At 39.5% G+C, this 19,690-nt stretch overlaps 2 protein-coding genes across 3 annotated transcripts in view; one reads left to right on the forward strand and one right to left on the reverse strand.

Moving 5' to 3' along the window:
- Positions 1–3,882, forward strand: part of LOC118432616 — a 6,012-nt gene extending 2,130 nt beyond the window's left edge. The window contains exons 2-5 of the mRNA XM_035844247.1: positions 2,084–2,235; positions 2,647–2,781; positions 2,865–3,023; positions 3,300–3,882. Of these exons, the coding sequence (XP_035700140.1) occupies positions 2,085–2,235; positions 2,647–2,781; positions 2,865–3,023; positions 3,300–3,310 (456 nt within the window). The 5' untranslated portion in view covers position 2,084 and the 3' untranslated portion in view covers positions 3,311–3,882. The remainder of the gene's footprint in view (positions 1–2,083; positions 2,236–2,646; positions 2,782–2,864; positions 3,024–3,299) is intronic.
- Positions 3,883–7,006: 3,124 nt separating this feature from the next.
- The window catches only part of LOC118432595 (telomerase protein component 1-like), a 69,684-nt gene continuing 57,000 nt past the window's right edge, over positions 7,007–19,690 (reverse strand). For both annotated transcript variants that reach the window (XM_035844228.1, XM_035844227.1), the window contains exons 18-25: positions 19,381–19,495; positions 18,470–18,598; positions 17,737–17,855; positions 16,488–16,620; positions 15,603–15,722; positions 14,609–14,776; positions 12,294–12,374; positions 7,007–8,719 (exon numbers count right to left, since the gene is read on the reverse strand). In XM_035844228.1, coding sequence (XP_035700121.1) covers positions 8,459–8,719; positions 12,294–12,374; positions 14,609–14,776; positions 15,603–15,722; positions 16,488–16,620; positions 17,737–17,855; positions 18,470–18,598; positions 19,381–19,495 — 1,126 coding nt within the window. In that variant the 3' untranslated portion in view covers positions 7,007–8,458. The remainder of the gene's footprint in view (positions 8,720–12,293; positions 12,375–14,608; positions 14,777–15,602; positions 15,723–16,487; positions 16,621–17,736; positions 17,856–18,469; positions 18,599–19,380; positions 19,496–19,690) is intronic.

Consider the following 19,690-nt stretch of genomic DNA (forward strand, 5'->3'; position numbering starts at 1 on the left):
CACTCCCCTAGCGTACTGTATTTACTCTATTTGACCAATTTCTACAATTAGACCACCAAACCACGAAGCCTGGTAGAGGCTAACTACATGTATCTTAAACCACCGCAAGGTCTGCTTGGAGATCAGCCTCTCACTACACTTGAGGCACCGGTGCGGCACTGCGGGGTTCGTAGATGAATTTGAGAGTTAAAAAAACTAATTTTCTTCCTTTTTGTGTATTTTGTTGTCTTCTAAGTCATACTTTTACGTATCACACAATATCTGAATTATCAAATGACATACTGGAGACATGTTTGTCCGGAATAGCACAATACATGTAACGTTAGCACTGTTAGAATTTGCACCAAGAAACAGAAAGGATGAAAATGATAATGCGCGTCAAGAATGGTATGACTAAGAACAAAAATGAAGCGAGTTAGCATTGCGCAAGCAAATAGTAGCAAACACATTATCTGCGTACAACAACGCCACTTTTTTTTGTCGATCAAAAATCTTTTGTACGTTTCAATAATAGTCCTAATGGCCAACAAATTGTCTATGTACAGCAACGCCCCTTTTTTTGTCGATCAAAAATCTTTTGTACGTTTCAATAATAGTCCTAATGGCCAACAAATTATCTACGTACAGCAACGCCCCTTTTTTTGTCGATCAAAAATCTTTTGTACGTTTCAATAATAGTCCCAGTGGCCAACAAATTGTCTATGTACATAACGCCCCTTTATCTGTCATTTAAAAATCTTGTTTGTCCGTTTCAATAATAGCCACTGCGGCCAACACAGCACAACCTATTGGGCCAATCACACAACTGGCTCTTGTACTTTTTGGTCTTTCGTACAATACAAAGCAAACATCGTGAACGTGAACACTAATTTTCCAGCTTCTTTTTGATAACGTCATTTTGATTTTTGATTTAGTAAATGGTATGACTGAGAACAAAAATCAAGCGAGCTAGCATCGAGAAAGAAGGCAGAATGCATGCATCCCACCCCATGTGGGAGAAATTCTGCTTATACTAATTTGAACAGTACATCTTCCGTAGCCGGGGAATCGACTACTTTTGTGGCAAACTAGAGGGCGCAGTGACTGTGTGCCAGTTGTGGGAAATTTCGATAGTGCATATTGATTCCAAACAACCACCCTATGTACTAAACATCTCTTTTTTGTTTATCTATGGCAATGAACAGGGGCGACATGCCAACCATATACATCACTGATTATGACTCGGAGATATATAAATATACTTTGGATAGTTGCCTTCTGCCCTTGCCATGTTGTAATGTGAAAATTGTGGCAAATATGGGTTGCGAAATGCAGAAATGCTTATAACGTATTTACTCACTGCCCGTTGAAATGTGTTACTTTTGTTACCATGGTTTTAATTTTTCGCCCCCTTTTTCTGTCAATCGAAATCACTATGTTCCACTTTTCAAAAAAAGAGGGCTAACGTGGCTGCGGCTCGCAACTTAAGGATGGAAAGCTAAGGGCACAACCCACCGAACGTGTAAATACGTGCTGTCTACGTGCCAAAACGTTGGCAATCTTTTGGAATCCTTCTTCAAATGTGTACAAGATAAGTTTCCATGCTTTCTGCAGTTAAATAACACTGAAAAACTTACATTTCTAGTGCAATTAGACAAACCATGTATTCTAAACTCAGATTGTACTTAGAATCAGTAGGAGATGTATCCTATTCACCTTGACCTGTACTTAGCTTGTTAGAAAGCAAAACCGTACAATAAATTCATTCTTAAGTGGTAAGTACCGCCTCCATACGAACTCGTAGGGAATTCGACGGATTTTGGAGCACACAGACACGCCGTAAAACTTAACGTGCAGGCAAAACTTTGTGTGCAGGCAAAACATCGGCCTATGGATTCGCCCCCTGTACGTGACAGTACGGGCGACGCGCCTGCCCTGTACAGCCTAAACGTTTTCAGAAATACGTGGCGGACGTGGCCTCACCAAAAAAACATACGGACAAATTGCACGTACGGCGGGCTGTGCCCTTAGCTTACCAGAAACACTAATGAAAGTATTACTTGTGCGGTCCAACCCTTAACCCTCTCTGATCATTCGTCCACAGAATGAGGGTCTTTTTGCTGATCGTTGCCTTGATGCTAGCAACAACTGTCTTGATGACAGAAGGTGTAAGGATGAAGCGCAGAAGGCGCAGTTCCTACAAAAGGCGCAGTTCCTACAGAAGGCGCTACCTGTACAAGAAAGGCGTAGCCGAAGGTACTTGATGTCTGCCTTTTATATATTTAACACTGCTATGGTAGCAGAACACAGCTTTTCTTCGTTTCATACTTACAAGTACGTTGTTTCATGGCAGTGCATATGACTGGCCGCCCCGTCATCCGTGTATTACTAGTATCTAGAGAGCCAAGATGACTCTCGTCATCAATCATCAATAATGATGGCAGCTGCAAAGATGTTAGAAACGGTTTACAAACACAAACTCGCCATTTATCGACAACAAAGACAAAAGAAGTGACATTGATGACAAACCGAATGGACTGCATTTTGACGATAACGATAGGCTATAACATACCAAAGACCACAAGCAGCCATTACCAAAAAGGGAACAAGAGGACGTCATTTCGTATATTGTATCTTACTACATGTGTACTTTGTATCTGCCTACAGTAGAGGACTTCGAGGAGAGGGAGGAGATGCTCCAAAATGCTCATGACATGCTGGAGAACCTTATGAATGATGTGGAGGAAGGAGCATTCCTGGATATGGGAAAAGGACAAGGACAGGAGATGGAAGGGGCTGATGGTGAGTTCTTCACATTTAAAGTCGTCCTTTTCTTGTCTTTTCAATCCATTTCCAATGGCATTTTACTCGTGTTCATTTGACAGGAGACACTTTTGAGAAGAGAATGGCTACCTACCAGGAGACTGCAGATGAGCTGGAGGAGGGGAATGATACAGTGGAGGAAGATGCCGCCTTGGGTCTGATGGAGGACGAGCTGGAGGAACTGCAGGAGGAAGTGGATGAAGTCATCGGCAACCCTGGTGGTGAGGACTCTAGTTCAGTGCAATGCACTGTGTTGATCATTACGTTATTTCGTTTCATCATATGGTGCAACAAAAGCACAAGATGAATAAAAGTATACCACGGGTTCTAAAAACTAAAGCTGATGACAATGACAAAGACTTTATGTTAACCAAGTATAACCCTCTTATTTCAAAGCGCATGGACACAAGTAAACATACTTATGCAATGTTGCAATTCATATTTTAACGATTTACTAGTTGCAGTTCACAGACTTACTTAACTTCCATTTTTTTCAGGGACCAACTAGACCCAGTGGAGGAGACCCTGTCTGCAAGAAAGCCAGCCTTTGTCGAAGAGAATTCCAAGGACGTTAGACTAGTCTATCTAAAGTAGAGCTGCCACAACAATGGTAAAATACAGTCTAAATGATCGAGGAGTCTTAGATTTTCACATGGCTATTACTCGATGGTGTTTCTTAATGACGCTTTTCGTCCATCGCGAGTCGATGAAGACCTTGACTTCAATGAATCTCTTCTCTTCTTAATGATCAATGTTTCGAAACATGTATCCTTAATTACTGTATTGAAGGGCTTGTACTTACTTTACTTTACTTTGGCCGAGCTCCCGCTCGAACCAGGTTTGAGAAAAAGAAAATAAAGGTATAAGACAAAAAAATTGGTCTGCTGGGTTGATTTTGATTCAGTTGATAGCTTTGGAAGCTGACAAAGAGCCTTTTCATCTAATGGGAATTCTCCCCCCTCCCGCCAACCAACAAAATCGTTACAGACACCAGTAAGTAACGTGCTTGTTCATGTATCACTTAGCTTGCGACCATGTCCATCAGTCTTATTACCTATTCACCACCGGAAAGAATAACTAGTCACCAGAGCGTTTTGACAGTCCTTGTAATTGTAAGCTCCTCGCAATTGACCAATCCCGAAGCCCTACCCTCTGTTCGATCATGGATATATTTCGAACACCTCCGTCAAATGTCAGGGGCAAGAGATCCATGGAAAAAATGCTATAATGGAATATTCTCACTAATTATGCAAATGTAATCCTCTTTTGCATGATTATTATTTCATTTTGTACAACATTGTCTTAGGTACCTACATATCAAAAATAATATAAAAATTGTCCCTGCGAGCGGCTTCTCCTGGTACTGCATCGAAACTTCCGATTTTGTTATCTCGTGTTCTGCACAAGCTATGGTCATTATTTTGGGGGGGTTGGGTAGCTCTTGTGCCCAGGAAGAAGTGACACACGTTTTGGCCCCCTAGCGGCTAGTTTTGGGATAGCAGGGATATATTTGTCCAAAACTTCTGAAGGGATAACTCAAGATTTTCATTATTTTTCATATGTAAGTACCTTAGACAATTTTGTTTCTTTAAGGGCATGTACCCATGTCCTGCTTCCTCATACCCGTAGAAATTTAATACTGAGTAGGAAATGTCCCATTGACGAATATAGCAGTACAAAAGATACAAAACACAGAAGTTTTGCTGCAGTACCAAGATCACACACCAGGGGCCCAAATTTGACCTTGACTTCCGTCTTCTCAACACCTACTCACATACCGGATATATGATACAATCCATTTAGGCATCCTATAGTTACATGTATACTCTCTATAGAGTCTTCTAGACGCATATATACCACCACACATACAAACGAACACATAATCATTTGGCAAAGTGCATTTGGGAATGTTGCTGAAAGGTCATAACAAGGAATTCTTTACACAATTGAGGGACCTAATAAAACTCCGACCTTGTGTAGTGTTACTTATTAGGCCACAGCAAGTAAATTTTATGGATGACATCAGCGCGCGCATTAATTTTTGCTTGATTTCAGAAAAAAAACAAGATTTTTTTCTTCTGTAGGAACGGTCAACATGACGATAAAGTATCAAAATGAGCAAATATGTTGTATTGTAGTTGTATTAATAATTGTACTTGTAGAAGTGACATTTACGAGGTACCCAGGGCTGTAGTTGTAGAAATGAAACTTATTGGATAGTTGTAAAAGTAACACCAATATGGAAGCCATGATCGGTTACCAACTTTGTTTGTGATGCCAGTCTACCACACTACTGTCAATTTTACCACACCAGTACATGTCTTAAATACAGGAATGAATACCTTGTTGGCTCTCAGTCTGATACCATGTTTTGTCCCTTTAATTCTTGTTACGACATTCATCACAACTTAATGGTGCCTATTTTTGAAAATGTAGCCATCTTGTTTTTTTCCACCCATCTTGTTTTTTTTTTCGCCCTATCGCACTATTTTTGCAGTCTGCAGAGGATGTCATCCATAAGATTTACTTGCTGTGGCCTTACTGATAAAAGATGACCCCTTACACCCGATACTCATCGAAAGCGAAAGCTCATGCACACCTGCACTAATAGCTTTGTCGTTTTAAACAACCCACACAAAACAAATGTCAAGGTACTACATACAGGCGTCATAACTATCATAAATCATACATCATAAAGAATGACTTGCAACGTGTGAGCGAACGCTGAAGCCAAAGTCTGCGTTTTAAACAATGAGTATAGAAACCCGATATATTTACAATGTAACGTGTTACAGGTCGATCGCAAAATACTTGTGACATCGTTATGGAATGGTGTTTGTATGCGATGAAGGACAATAAAAATGGGCCAACTTTTGAAGTAATATTTCAAAAGACGTATGCTTAAAATTCAAGTTATGTATACTGAAATGGTAAGGTAGTAACGTTATATACACAATAGTAGCGGTAAGTAATAGCTTACCGCTTCTTGCTGATCTTACGTCATTTTCAGAAAACAATGTAAAGAAAGACGAGGGAAAACTTTGAATCAGATATATGAATGCTGTGCATTACTACAGTGATAATGTTAGGGAAATACTCAGCCATCGCCAATATTTATCTTAGATCTTTAAAGTTTTCTGTGTGTGGCTGTGTGCGCCAGAATTTACAAAGCTGAGTGGTAAAATGACGAATGGATTAGTCTTTAAATACCACACTGTGTTCGCTAATAAAGGAAGGGAAACATTAGGGCCTTACGCACCTGTCATGGCTGCCTCAGGGGTGACGTTTTAGGTGACTTTTTGTTGTCATCAGATCATTTCCGGATTCCAGTCCGTTGACGTAAGCGCCGATACAGCGCGAGTCAGTGCGTTTTTGTCTCGGCTTCGACAGCAGAATCATATGTAACGCAAGTTCACCTTTATCCGCTGGGTAACCTATATCCGATAGTCTAAAAACGGGATATTTGTGGACATCAAGTCGACGGACAGTGGTTTCAAATTGCACTATTTTCGAAATATTTTAATTCCAAATTCGACTTGATATCCCTAAACATCTTTTCTTAAACAACGGACATAGGTTACCTTGCGGATAAAAGTTAACTAGAGTTACATCATGCAGGCCTTGCAAATGTTTGCTAATTGTGCGTGCGTGCTTGCGAGCCCGACTAGAGTCGCTATGTCCGTAGGATCCAATTGACCCTTGTCTTTTCCCCCGGGCTTTCGACTTCGACATATTTTGATTTTACATTTTAATCTTATGTGTGTGTTTGAAGATCCACACTTTTAAGTTGTACAGATGATTAAGTGTGAATGTTGATGATTATTATTAGACTTAAATGCACTTAGGCAGGACATTTCATTAGACTCTTAAGCGTCAGTCTCTTAAGTACATTGTACAAGGCAATTTAGTCTTCGGACTAACATCTTGCACCTGAAATTGTGTTTGAATAAACCAGTTCTCTCTCATCATATCTCGTGGCGCATGATGCACATTTTATTATTATAATTAATAGGCATGAATCAACTTGTTTTACTTACCACAATTACTAGCACAATGACAGTGCATCTGCGAGCGTTCTTTGTGTTTGACTTTGCCTGAATATGATAGCTGATGTGATAAGATCTAGTTTAAGAACTTGATGCTGTGTTTCCGATTAAGAGTGTCTCAAAGAAATGATAACACAGAAAATCTCTGACGCATCCTGTAACGGGATGTGAAATCAATATACTTTTTATACAGTGAAAAGAAACAATCAGAGTCAAGCTCCCAAGTTGGAAAAACCAAACTGCATAAAATCATCTAATAATAATGCCATGTTATATTCTGATCCATATTTATAAAATGTTTCCACAAACTGTCTATGAATCCTCTGCTTCTTATCAAAAACTACAAGACGAAAAAAATACCTGATGTTGAATTGATTATCAACAGAACTGTACACCAGTACAGTGTACTTCTAACTACACAGAAATAAGGATATCAAAATTTCATTACAGACCTGAGGCACAAATGGCAACCATTAATACAACACATTTAACAATAGGACGTGTTTTAGGATGGGAAGAGTTAAGAAAAATATACATGATTTTTCACATATTGCAGCAGAGGCATGACTTGCACAGACTATATTGTTCTTGGCCTTGAAACTGATACTGTTACTGTGGGTTTTTGTGAACGACTGCACGTATCTTTGTCATTATAATATTCATATTATGTCCACATTTCTACAAGGCACCCAACGATACTACATGTACACTTTGTACATCCTTAGCGCACAAACTAAAACCAATTAATCACATCGGTGTAGCCTGGTTCATGATCATTTTAACTACAGAATGGATGAAACACTCCTTACCTAATATATGTTGATATTTCTACCAAAAGTAACAATTTCCAATTTACATTTTGATTTCTTTCTCCTTTTTTTTTTAGCTAACATGGATCAATTATTTTGAAAACATTTCTCCAGTCCAACCCACCACTATGTACACAAATTACCTAGCACTGCACTGATTGGTTAGCTAATTCTAAGTCCACCAATAGGAAACTATGGTCTGGACATATCAATACCAATTGCAGAATACTGCGTGATTGCAATGCAGTTGCATAGTTAAGGGGAAAGTGCTTGAAAAATAAACATGTTCATTTATCAATGTAAAAACATCATATTTACATACATCTTAAACTCTTAGCTAGCATACAAATGTGACACCTTGACAGTATAATGTTTTTATACTACCCTTATTAAATACTAATCAATCACCTTTTAAAAAAGACTTTCAAAACTAAAATTCTTAAGAAGTATTCCTGATGTCACGACAGATTTTGACTTGACTTTTCCATAATGTAATATCCAATCATGTAATATCAAATAATATACACGTGGCGGAGACTGTCATTCTCGTATAAGACTGTTTAACCACAGTCGACGCTGTAGGGCTGATATCAATTAGGATTTTACCATAATGTCAATATTGACCAAAAGAGGCCATACGAATGATGAATACCCAATCTTATTACTGTAACTACATATAAAACATGCTGTTTTTTTTTAGAAACAATGTATGGCGCACAAATATCTTAACTCAAACGTTTTTTTCAGTGTGCTGACAAAGCAAGCGCCTAACTTCAGCATAAACAAACCCCTACTGTGGCCCTACAGTTCCCCTTGTTCGTCCATCCGCCGTACCCTACGGTATAACGGCTCTTCTAGCGTTCCCGCGGCTCGTTTTGTCTTGGGGTGGTCGGGACCAAACACGACCAGACAGGTCTCGTACCACTTCTTGAAGTGTTTGTAGGAGTCCCTGTACTGCCCCCTGTCCTCGTAGTAGATGCCCACATTGATGTAGAGTCTGGAGGTCAGGATGTGGTTCTCTCCGTAGGTCTGTAGACACAGGGCCAGGGCTTCTTCATACAACTGTAGGAAAGGCATCAAACACAAATTCATGTATCCATGCAATAATTGTATTTAAAATCACATTAGGCCACACCAATTTAATTTGTTGCTTCTCGGACTTTTTCAGAAAAATATTGGGATGGTCGGTCAAAAAAAAAATTTGCAAAAAGTCTGGGGTGAACATATGAGGCTTATATAACACAAAAAAGACAAGGTTTAAGTAGTCAAGTTCCTACGGCGCCATAATGTTTTGAAGAAATGCAAGAAGCTTATTGGTTGTTTTCTATCATGTGACTACAAAGAAGCTCTCTGATTGGTTTATCAGAGCAGTATGTTCCCCTGGAATGGTTACAGGTCTGCAATAGCAAAACCTAATATTATTTTTCTTGGGACTAACTTTTTTTTTAAAAAGGGTCAGGAAATCCGAGAAGCAACAAATTAAATTGGTTGGCCTTAGATTGATAAAACATTGGGATATTGGAGATTTCTTTTACACAAACAGCAACATGTAACATCAAATACATATAGCAGCAAGAAGCAGCACTCCAGTTAGAAGCTCTGATACAGTGATAGGCATCAAAACGTAAGCAACGTACTTACTGGTAACCGTTATGTAAAAGAAATATCCAATATCCTGTGACTGTTTAGAATTCATCAGCCACAAAATTTCTCAGTCCTCTGATTCAATTCTATTTTCCAGTTTTGATAAAAAATTATCACTGTCCTTATTTTTTCACAGGTACGGCCATATAGAATCTGATTTGAATATATGGCTTTTATCTCTCGACCACTTCAAAACTGATGCAAGTGTGCTAAAAAGATTTCATTTCATACATGGACAAAACAATCCAATAACCAAGATTTCAAATTAGTTTGGCCCATAAGAAAAACTGCCTTGATGTGATTGGTTTCTCATTCATGTCTGAGACTTGAACATTCTTGCCTATATAATCATTAGTCAAACAAAAGAAGCCTGATCAACAGTTATGTGTCACTGAATAACAGTAAATTCAAATGCCACTCCAGAAATAAGATCATTATTAGACTGACATGAGTCAAAAACAATAAAAATCATGTCATCAAGAGACAATCAAAACAATACCACACTGGGTTAGATGACATGTGATCAGTAAGATGCAAGTTTAGGAAGAAAATAAAAAGAAACTTGTACAGGCCAGCTGAAAAAGTGTAGAGGGTTCTTCAACATGCCTGAGGTGTGGCTGAGCTCCATAAACATGGGACCCCTATTTCTATTTTGAGCACATCCCAAACCAAGGTACTACTCATTTACACCTAGTGAGCAAAGTGAGGAAATTGCTGTAAATTGCCTTTCTCAAGGGCACAATGACAGAGCATGTCAAGGGACTCAAACTCAGGACCTCTGGATTTTTAGCCAAACACCCTACATGTACTAAGGTGTTGGGCGGTGGTAATACCCGGTAATTATGCAAGGATATAAAGGGACACATTTATTATGAAGGCTGAATGGTTGTCAACAGGAGGGAAACAGTTTGCTTCCAGAGAGTTCCATAGTTTGACACTCACTTCCAAGGAAAGAAGCTGTTGCTGTAGACGGACTTTAAGACTGGTAATTGAACAGTATAACGATGTGAGTTTTAGGAAAACCTCAGCTGGTATAATTGTGCTGAAAGGCTCTCAGTGGAGGGAAAAAGTAGTGTGAAATCTAAGGAGCAGTTGCCACGAAAGTATTGGTAAAAAAGAGACAGGGCCTAGGGATGCAACCCTGTGAGAGAGAGGGTCCAGCTTTGTCTCATTGGCTGCTGCTGATGATTGGCTTTGCTTGATTGACAGGAGCAGCATCTCCATTCAATCACACTGATGTACAAGCATGAGTTCATAAGGAAAAGCAAGGATTTCATGTTGATTAATATGATTGAATCCAGAATGCCACAGCAACACAGCACACAGGGGGAGTTGGACTGGAATGTACCATGTGTGCACAGGGGTGTTATCACTCCCCATCCAGCTGCTGTGCAATACTTCTGTAGAAATCCTCCTGCAGTGTCCCCTCTGCTCTCTTTGTCTTGGGGTGATCCGGACCATAGACCTCATAGCAGGCCGTGTACCATTTTTGGAAGTGCCTGTATGCCTTCTCGTACTGTTGAAGGTCCTCGTAGAATATCCCGATGTTGATGTATAGTCGGGATGTCAGGATGTGGTTTTCACCGTAACATTCAAGGCACTGTCTGAGTGACTGCTGGTACAGCTGATGTGGGAGTTAGTGGAGTGTTGTTAGGTCATAGGTTTTATTACATGTCATGTACACATGTATAGCTGTGTGTGTACACTGGCTACAGGTAACAGTCTGTACAGGAGTGATGTACATGATACACAACATCATGTAGGTGTGTGTGTGTGTGTACAGGCTACAAGTGTGTGTGTACAGGCTACAGGTAACAGTCTGTACAGGAGTGATGTACATGTACACAACGTCATGTAGGTGTGTGTGTGTGTGTACAGGCTACAAGTGTGTGTGTACAGGCTACAGGTAACAGTCTGTACAGGAGTGATGTACATGTACACAACGTCATGTAGGTGTGTGTGTGTGTGTACAGGCTACAAGTGTGTGTGTACAGGCTACAGGTAACAGTCTGTACAGGAGTGATGTACATGTACACAACGTCATGTAGGTGTGTGTGTGTGTGTACAGGCTACAAGACTTAGTGTGTGTGTACAGGCTACAGGTAACAGTCTGTACAGGAGTGATGTACATGTACACAACGTCATGTAGGTGTGTGTGTGTGTGTGTACAGGCTACAAGTGTGTGTGTACAGGCTACAGGTAACAGTCTGTACAGGAGTGATGTACATGTACACAACGTCATGTAGGTGTGTGTGTGTGTGTACAGGCTACAAGTGTGTGTGTACAGGCTACAGGTAACAGTCTGTTTTTTAGTGATGTACATGTACACAACGTCATGTAGGTGTGTGTGTGTGTGTACAGGCTACAAGTGTGTGTGTACAGGCTACAGGTAACAGTCTGTACAGGAGTGATCAATGTTTCATTTGCTGCCCCTAGTCATCATGTACATGTGTAGGCATGTTTGATATCTAAGGGAATCAGATGTCGACAGTTTCTGTTGACTGTATGGCCACAGGCTCTCAGAGAAGAATCTCAATAAGCCCCAGCTGGCAGTGAGAAATTTTGTAATGCTTCCATCAAAATTGGAAAATGGGGCCCTGTCTGGCCTTTTTTTTGGTGCTGTGGGAATTTCCCTGTGGATATCGGGCTAAATTTGAGCCTGGCCAGGCCCCGGATTTTATAAGACCCAACCTCAGATAAAATCAACCTGGGGACCTGGGGACAAAAAGATGCAGTGGCCTTATCCATGAAAACACTGAGACGTACCCCAACAGTATCTGGCAGTCTACTGGGTCAAATTTGTGGCTTGAGAGCCACCTGTCCAGCAAAATTGTGACAGAAGCATAACACAGCCTACATTAATGTTACATTTTGTAAGTTCAATGTTAGGAAGACAAATTGATGTTTCATACGGAAAAGAGTTCTTCTATTCCACATCACACATGGTTAACATGAACCCTGCCATACATAATTAACATGAACCCTGCCGTACCTCCAGTTGGACCTGACTGCCCCTGTCTGCTAGGATGGCCTTGGTCATGATGGCTTCAGCAAGGTGCCCATCGTCTCGCAGCTGAGTTTAAAAATAGATCGAAAAAAAGTTATCATATTTCCAGAAAAGCATACCCTTTTGCTGGCTAATTACAAGACGGGGATGCGCCAGGTCTCCCGTCCTAATAGTCACTAAACTTTATATATAGTCATTGTGAATATATGAGAGCAAAGGCTCAGTTGATTGTGTATTTCACCATACATAATCCAATGGAAAAGTATCAGTTTCAATAGAATAATGGCCACAGTTCAAAGTCAACTTTTGACTTTGAAGACTTGCCTGTGCAGTTGAGTCCCTCTATAATTGTTATTGATGAAATTTCGTTGTACTGTATCTGTATGTAGTGTAGTAGCCAATGCCATATGTTGTATCCTGTAAAACTAAAGCCATGAGAGCTTTATTCAAACTGAAGTCACTTTTATTCTCTGAAAAGAACATTCCAATTCATTTAGGAATGAGCCTTTTCAACAAGTTTGTACTGCCTATTTTACTGTACGGAGCCGAACTCACATGTTTTGACCAAACTTCTAAAACAATCAAAATTATTGTATCAAAACAAATTCCAGAATCTTCACCCAAAACTGTTTTCTCTTCCTTTTTAAACAAACTCCATTTAGAGGGAGATCTTCCTGCAACTGTTAGAAAGAGTGTGTCTTCGGACCTCACTCATACTTACGTCATCAGACAAGGATAGATTATTGAGACTGGCATCAGGAATGAAATTAGAAAATGACAACTTCGCAATTGAAAACATACGACTTCCTTCACATATTGGTATCCCAGAATTTGATAACATAAGACATAAATTTCCAAAAATTTTTACTTGGAGTACATGCAAAATCATCAAATGACGGCATCCGTGGTGAGTTAGGAACATTTCCCATTTCGATCAACGCTGAGATACAATTAATCAAATACTGGCACCGTCTAGCAAACTTACCCGAAGATTCTTTACTACGTGAAGCATGTTGTACTTTCCGGTGAATACGATTGGACAAATCACGTAACTGACATTCTCAACTATAATGGTTTTGGGTATGTATGGACAAACCCGAGGTTGTATCATGTTAATATGCTAATCGACCAATTACGACTCCGTTTACAGGATATATACAATCATTCAAGAATGGCATTCTTCTATCCAGAATAACTCAAAACTTTCCATTTATTCTACGCTAAAGGAAAGATACGGACAAAAGAAGTATCTTTCGAATGTACACAATTTCGAACTTCGTAGAGCAATTACAAAGAGAAGAATCTGCAGTCACAAACTAAATATAGAAGCCGGAAGATATACTAAAATTCCCCGTGACCAGAGGTTTTGTCCATTCTGCCCAAATGAGATCGAAGACGAACGTCACTTCGTTATGGATTGTTCTCGATATGATGATAAACGCACAGAGCTGTTCACATTACTTTCCACTTGCTCTAAAGAATTTGCTACTCTCTGTTCGATAGATAAATTCAAGGACATTCTGGGAGGCGATAATCCACATTGTGTACAAGTAGGCAAATATATCCACGATTGTTTATACCATAGAACCAATAGTGTAAATGACATGCTAGACCCTTTATGTTGATGTATCCATACCTATAGATATCCTTATATATGTGTTTAGTTGTACTGTAAGTAGTTGTTATACAATCATGTACATGTAGACCTTACGAAAGTCGCTGTACTTTTGTCGTGTCAATAAAGATTGTTGTAAAATTGTCGAGCAATAAAATTCATTGTCTCTCAATCATTAAACTTAAAGGCAACCTAAGCAATATTACATCATTGAAAGTAGAAATAATCTGGATAAGGCAATCTGTACAATATTGACATCTATAATTTACTATTTTAGCACATTTTTAAATTTTACATCATCATTTCATAAACTGAGCCATTAAAAGAAAAAAGTTAAACAAGGATTCCTGATCAAGAACTAATTTTTTGGGGTTCCAATAATAAGGAATATTCTTGTGCGACTTGTCTCTGGGCTGTTTTCAACTGCTCAAATGATAAAATAATGATGTAAATGTGGGAATACAGTGCAGTAGATGTCAATATTATACACTATACTATACAATAGACTGCCTTATCCAGAATATTTCCACTTTTAACGGCTGTAATATTGCTTAATAGGTTGCCGTTAACATTTCAATGAGTCACCATGTAACTAGACTTTTGTACTGACCTGTTTGAATGTCTCCATGGCCAGGTCGATGTGTTTGTTGCCGTCCTGCCCATGTAACTAGACTTTTGTACTGACCTGTTTGAACGTCTGCATGGCCAGATCGATGTGTTTGTTGCCGTCCTGCGAGGCCTGTGCCTTGCTGAGGAAGGCTGTAGCGTCCGGGTACTGTCTCTCGTCCAGCAGACACGCCTGCCAGCTCTCCATGTTAAAGGCCAGCTGCATCCGTGTCTTGGCCAGCTTGAACTGTGTGCAGTATTGAAGAAGATTGTAACACATTATGCTTAACTTCCTTTGAGTTTATTGTCGATACATGTGCATGAACATGTATAAAAGTCACAAATGTTGAATATGATACTGTCAGGATGCATTACAGTATTACAGATTACACACAGTCGAATACACTCAATCAGATGCATACTCACACACACACTCACACACACACACACACACACACACACACACACTCACACACACACTCACACACACAGACACTCACTCACATACACACAAAGTTAACACACACACACACGCACAAACTAAGTTAACACAGACACACACACACACACACATACTTTGTATACAAAACACTTAGTACCAGCACCGTACCGAAAAAAAATTTCGTACAAGTTCAAAATACAGGACCATAAAGTACTGGTACTGTACCAACAGAATAAATTTACACTATATGCTATTTTTTTACAGTAAAATCTTAGACTGTAGATGCATGAATTGTGCCACAAATACAAAATTTAGCACCGAAAAAGAGTCCTGCACTGAAACTTGAAATAAGAGCAATCTTTGAAATTAAAATCAGTTGTCATCTCTTAACTTCATGGCGGCATTCCAAAACAAACATGACCAAAGTGACACCTAGGGACAGTGTAACTAATACATAACAGATCGTTCAGGCAAGTATAGGTACAGGTTGGACCTTTATCTAAACCTCTGTATCAGTACTTGTACTTAGTAGTACTTGATGTTACATCGTAGGTAGTACTACACAGCCCTACAAAACACATGTTGGGTAACTCAATTACAAATACAAGTTACTGTAGTTTATGACTGTTACCTTGTTTTTATCATCCTGAGGTAGAGTTTCCCTGAGCTCCACAGCTTTCCTGCCGTTGTCAATCGCTGGCCTGAGCTCTGTCAGCTGCTGAGGACTCACAAAGTCATACAGCTTCAGTTTCTGTAGGAAAAAAGTTCCACATAGATGTAAATATACAGTGAAACACTGATTCTGAAGAATTGGTTTGTAGCATGTATCTGATTGGACTAAACCAAATTTAGGAAAATTGTCATCTGAAATCATGACTCTTTTTACATGTAGTACATAGATTAAAAAAAAATAGGCAAAATGGAGCAAATGGGCACAAAATCGAACATCTTTTTTATGAATTTTTGATCATTGCTTTCAGCGGCATTACGCTGCAATTTCCAACAATTGAAAGTAATCTTGTATCAAAATTGGGAATGAGACATTTTGGCTCATCTTGGGGCTTCATACCTGTAAAAGTGTTGCATGTCAGTCAGTATCACCGCAAGGGGGAATTGGTGAACATTTAATACAATGTCCTACCACAGTTTGACAAATGTAGGTAGTCCAGTGAGATACATGTACCTGTGCTTAACAAATCTACATTGTGTAGGATGCAGATTGTATGTAATAATGCCTTTACTAGAGTCTCATTTACAAGCATTTCATTACTTAAATCAGTTTTCAACTTCAAAACCAGTTAAATGTAATACTACCTAGTGTTAAGGATAGAATATTACTGTACAATAAAAATAATTTTTGTGTCACAAAAGTGTATATTTAATATTATCCATCCAGTATACTGAGCCCATAATGTTCAAGCATAACAAAACATGCAGTAGTAGCCCAATATAAAGACACAATGTATTTTGTAATTATTTTATATTAGAGAGAAGTATGGTTGGGCTGGTACAGTACCTCAGTGAAGATGGTTGCGGTGAGTTCGTACACCTGCGCCATCCTTTCAGGCCGCGCCCCCAGGTCGTCCTGTTCGATCCTGACCGCGGGAGCCAGCATCTGTTCCGCACCATCATGGCGGCCTCCCTGTGTCCTGTACAACATACAATATAGCAGGGCTCAAAATACTTTTTTCTGCATACCTGCACCAGACAAATTTAGTAAACATGCCCCACTCTGAATTTAGGAAGTATGGATAGCACTAAAATTGTTGAGGAACCACAGCTATTTTTTTTTCTTTATTCAGCTTTATTCAGTTTTATTCTTTATTCAGTTTTATTCAGAAAACAAATCAGCATCGCAGTCAGTAAAAAACAAACTGAATATCACTGATTTGTACAAATTGTTACATGGTGAATACAGAATATATATCACATTCTTTGATAGATGGTATCAGTCAATGCAGCTAATAACAATCCACATACACCTTCATCATAGGACACTTATGTATAAAACCCAGTACATGGACCAGTGCAGGTTAGGTGCAGGTAGACACCTGAGAAATACCTGCACAGCTCCAATTTTACCTGCACTCATTACCTGCATATGCAGGTGGTATTTTGTGCCCTGAATAGATGACAGCTCAGTCCATTGGACTGGATGACTTTGTCTATCATAATAGAAGGAGGTGTTCTTTAAATTCCAATAGATACATAATTTCAGGAATTAAAAAAAAGTACTGAATGCAGAAGTATACAATAATTTAAAAGCAATGCAAATGCAGGAATGTATTCAATGATATTATGTTCACAGTTTTTAGGTTATCACTTAAGTCACTGCTTCGCTACCAACTAAAACAACAGCAAAAATTTCTGTTCTGTCTACTCCCCAACCTACCCCTTTGTCTAAGTACTGAATGTACACAATACACAGTATTATGATTGTTGGAGGCAAGCACTATAAGGTGAAGACAATCAGAAAACATTCTTACAAAGCAAAAATTGAACACAGACTCCATCTTTTAACATACATGTAGAACATTAACCAAGAAGTGCTACATTTCCAGAGGGAAGATACAGTTAGATCAGAGACAATTGATCACATCACCACAACCACTCAAAAATGACTGTACTGCCCGTTTGTAGCACCCTTGCCCAGTCACTAGTACTAGCTGGCCAAAACTGGTACAATACAAACCAAACCAAACCATTGCACAGAATCCAGGTAGAGCCGACATGGGTACCTGTATATGTAGGATGTTATGACTTACATGACTCTGGACACCTGCAGGTATCTCAGACCCAGGGTTTCCTTTGAGACATCCTCTGTGTTTTCCAGTTCCTTCAGAGATTCCTTGTACCTCGTCTCCATCTCTTCTGCTCCTCCAGCCTAGACATGAGGACAAAGATTTTGTAAAAAAGAGGATTGCAACTTTTCCTTTTTGTTCATTTGTTTGTTCAAACCCATGGCATGTGGTGCCAAGTGGCATATATGGAAGCAGGCTTCCTTGCTGTCTCAGTAACACTGAGGGTATACATTGTATATTTTTAGGGAGGGTTCCTTATAATTAGCCCTCATGACCCTCACACCTTTCTGGGACCTTTGACCCATAACTTGTGGGGTCATGTGGCAACGGCAGAGTGTTTGGCTCAGAACTAAGTGGTCCAAGGTTCGAATCCTGCAATGTCACCGATCTTATGCTCTTGGGAGAAGCACTTTGCATGACTTTACTCATTTCACTCATGACAGGTTTACATGAGTATCTGCATGTAGCTTTGGTTAAGACCATCCCTTGGATTAAGGAAGTTGAATTGGAGGTCCCTTTTTTGAGAAGAAACACACCTCAAAAGTGTCCTTCCTGGTGTGAGAATATCAATAAAAACTGTCCGCAATGCTGTTTGTATTGTTCAGAACAGACCTGGTATGTTATGTCAGCGGCAGTTTACCAGGAGGTATGCAATGCAAACAAACAAACAAACAAACAAACAAAAACAAAAGCTCACAGCTCTCCAGTAAGCCAGCAGCTGGCTGCTGTAGTCTTCATTGTACAGATGATCAAACACCTCCCAGTCCAGCAGGCACTCAGCAAGTCTGCTGTGGTCACCTATCTTAGTCAGCTGGTAGGGGTACTCCTGTAAGGTCAGACACATGTACATGCAGGTTGGTCTGTTACAGATATGCAAAGCTGTTAGTGGTGCTATATATTTATTACATGACATACCTTGCCAAATAAATGCCAGTCTGCTCCTGCATCAGTGTGTGAAGTTAGGGCTAGGACTGTGGCAAGGGTTAGGATTGGATTAGGGTCATGTTATCATTTATTGCAGGGGTTAAGAGCAAATGATAGGTTAGGTTAAAGGATAAAGTTAGGGTTATGGTAATGTTATGTTTAGGTTAGTGTCAGGGTCTAGTGTAGGGTTAAATTTAGTAGTACATGTATAAAGTGATCCTCACAAATCTGCTCAGAACAATGGAAATTTTCACACCCTACAGTTCTCTCAATCTCATCTCAGGTATACTGAAAACCCCCAAACAGCATCCCAGCACTTATTTGGCAAGCAGAAATCTTTTGGTGTGACAGAGAGCTTCATGAGATTAAGAGACAAGTCAATTTTAGTGATTGTGAAATTAAAGTGAATTTGACAAATTGAATGGCACATCCAATTTTGTAAGATTTTAAAAATATTTAAAAATATTAGATCACAGTTCGAAAAATAATAACATGAGTATAAAATTGATTGCATGCTACTGTATACATGGCTACTGTATACTGCTGCTTTTCTAGCTAGAAAAGTCATGACTTGGAAAAGCTACACAGCAAAAACCATACCACAAAATTCAGACCTGTGTACATCCAAATGTTTGTCAAATAAAAAATTATAGACTTATTGATTTGATATCACAGTGGTCTTACCTCCACCCTTCTGTCGATGTTGGCCACATGTTGGAAGAAGTTGGCCAGTTTGCTGTGCCACCAGTTGTACCTGGCTTTCACCCTGTCTTCATCTGCACCATCCACCAGGAAATACCTACACAACAGACAACACTTAAGTCACATCCCGATCTGCCTTACCATGCTCTGCACACCTACATAATATTATATGTGCATGAAATGGTAAAGAAGTCCATAGTCCACAATAGCATGCATCCCCATATGTTTAGCAGCCCTGTAGACTGGATACCAGACCCAAGTTTCAGACCGCAATATCTACATTATATATTAC

Source organism: Branchiostoma floridae, chromosome 15, assembly GCF_000003815.2.
Source record: "Branchiostoma floridae strain S238N-H82 chromosome 15, Bfl_VNyyK, whole genome shotgun sequence".
NCBI lineage: Eukaryota > Metazoa > Chordata > Leptocardii > Amphioxiformes > Branchiostomatidae > Branchiostoma > Branchiostoma floridae.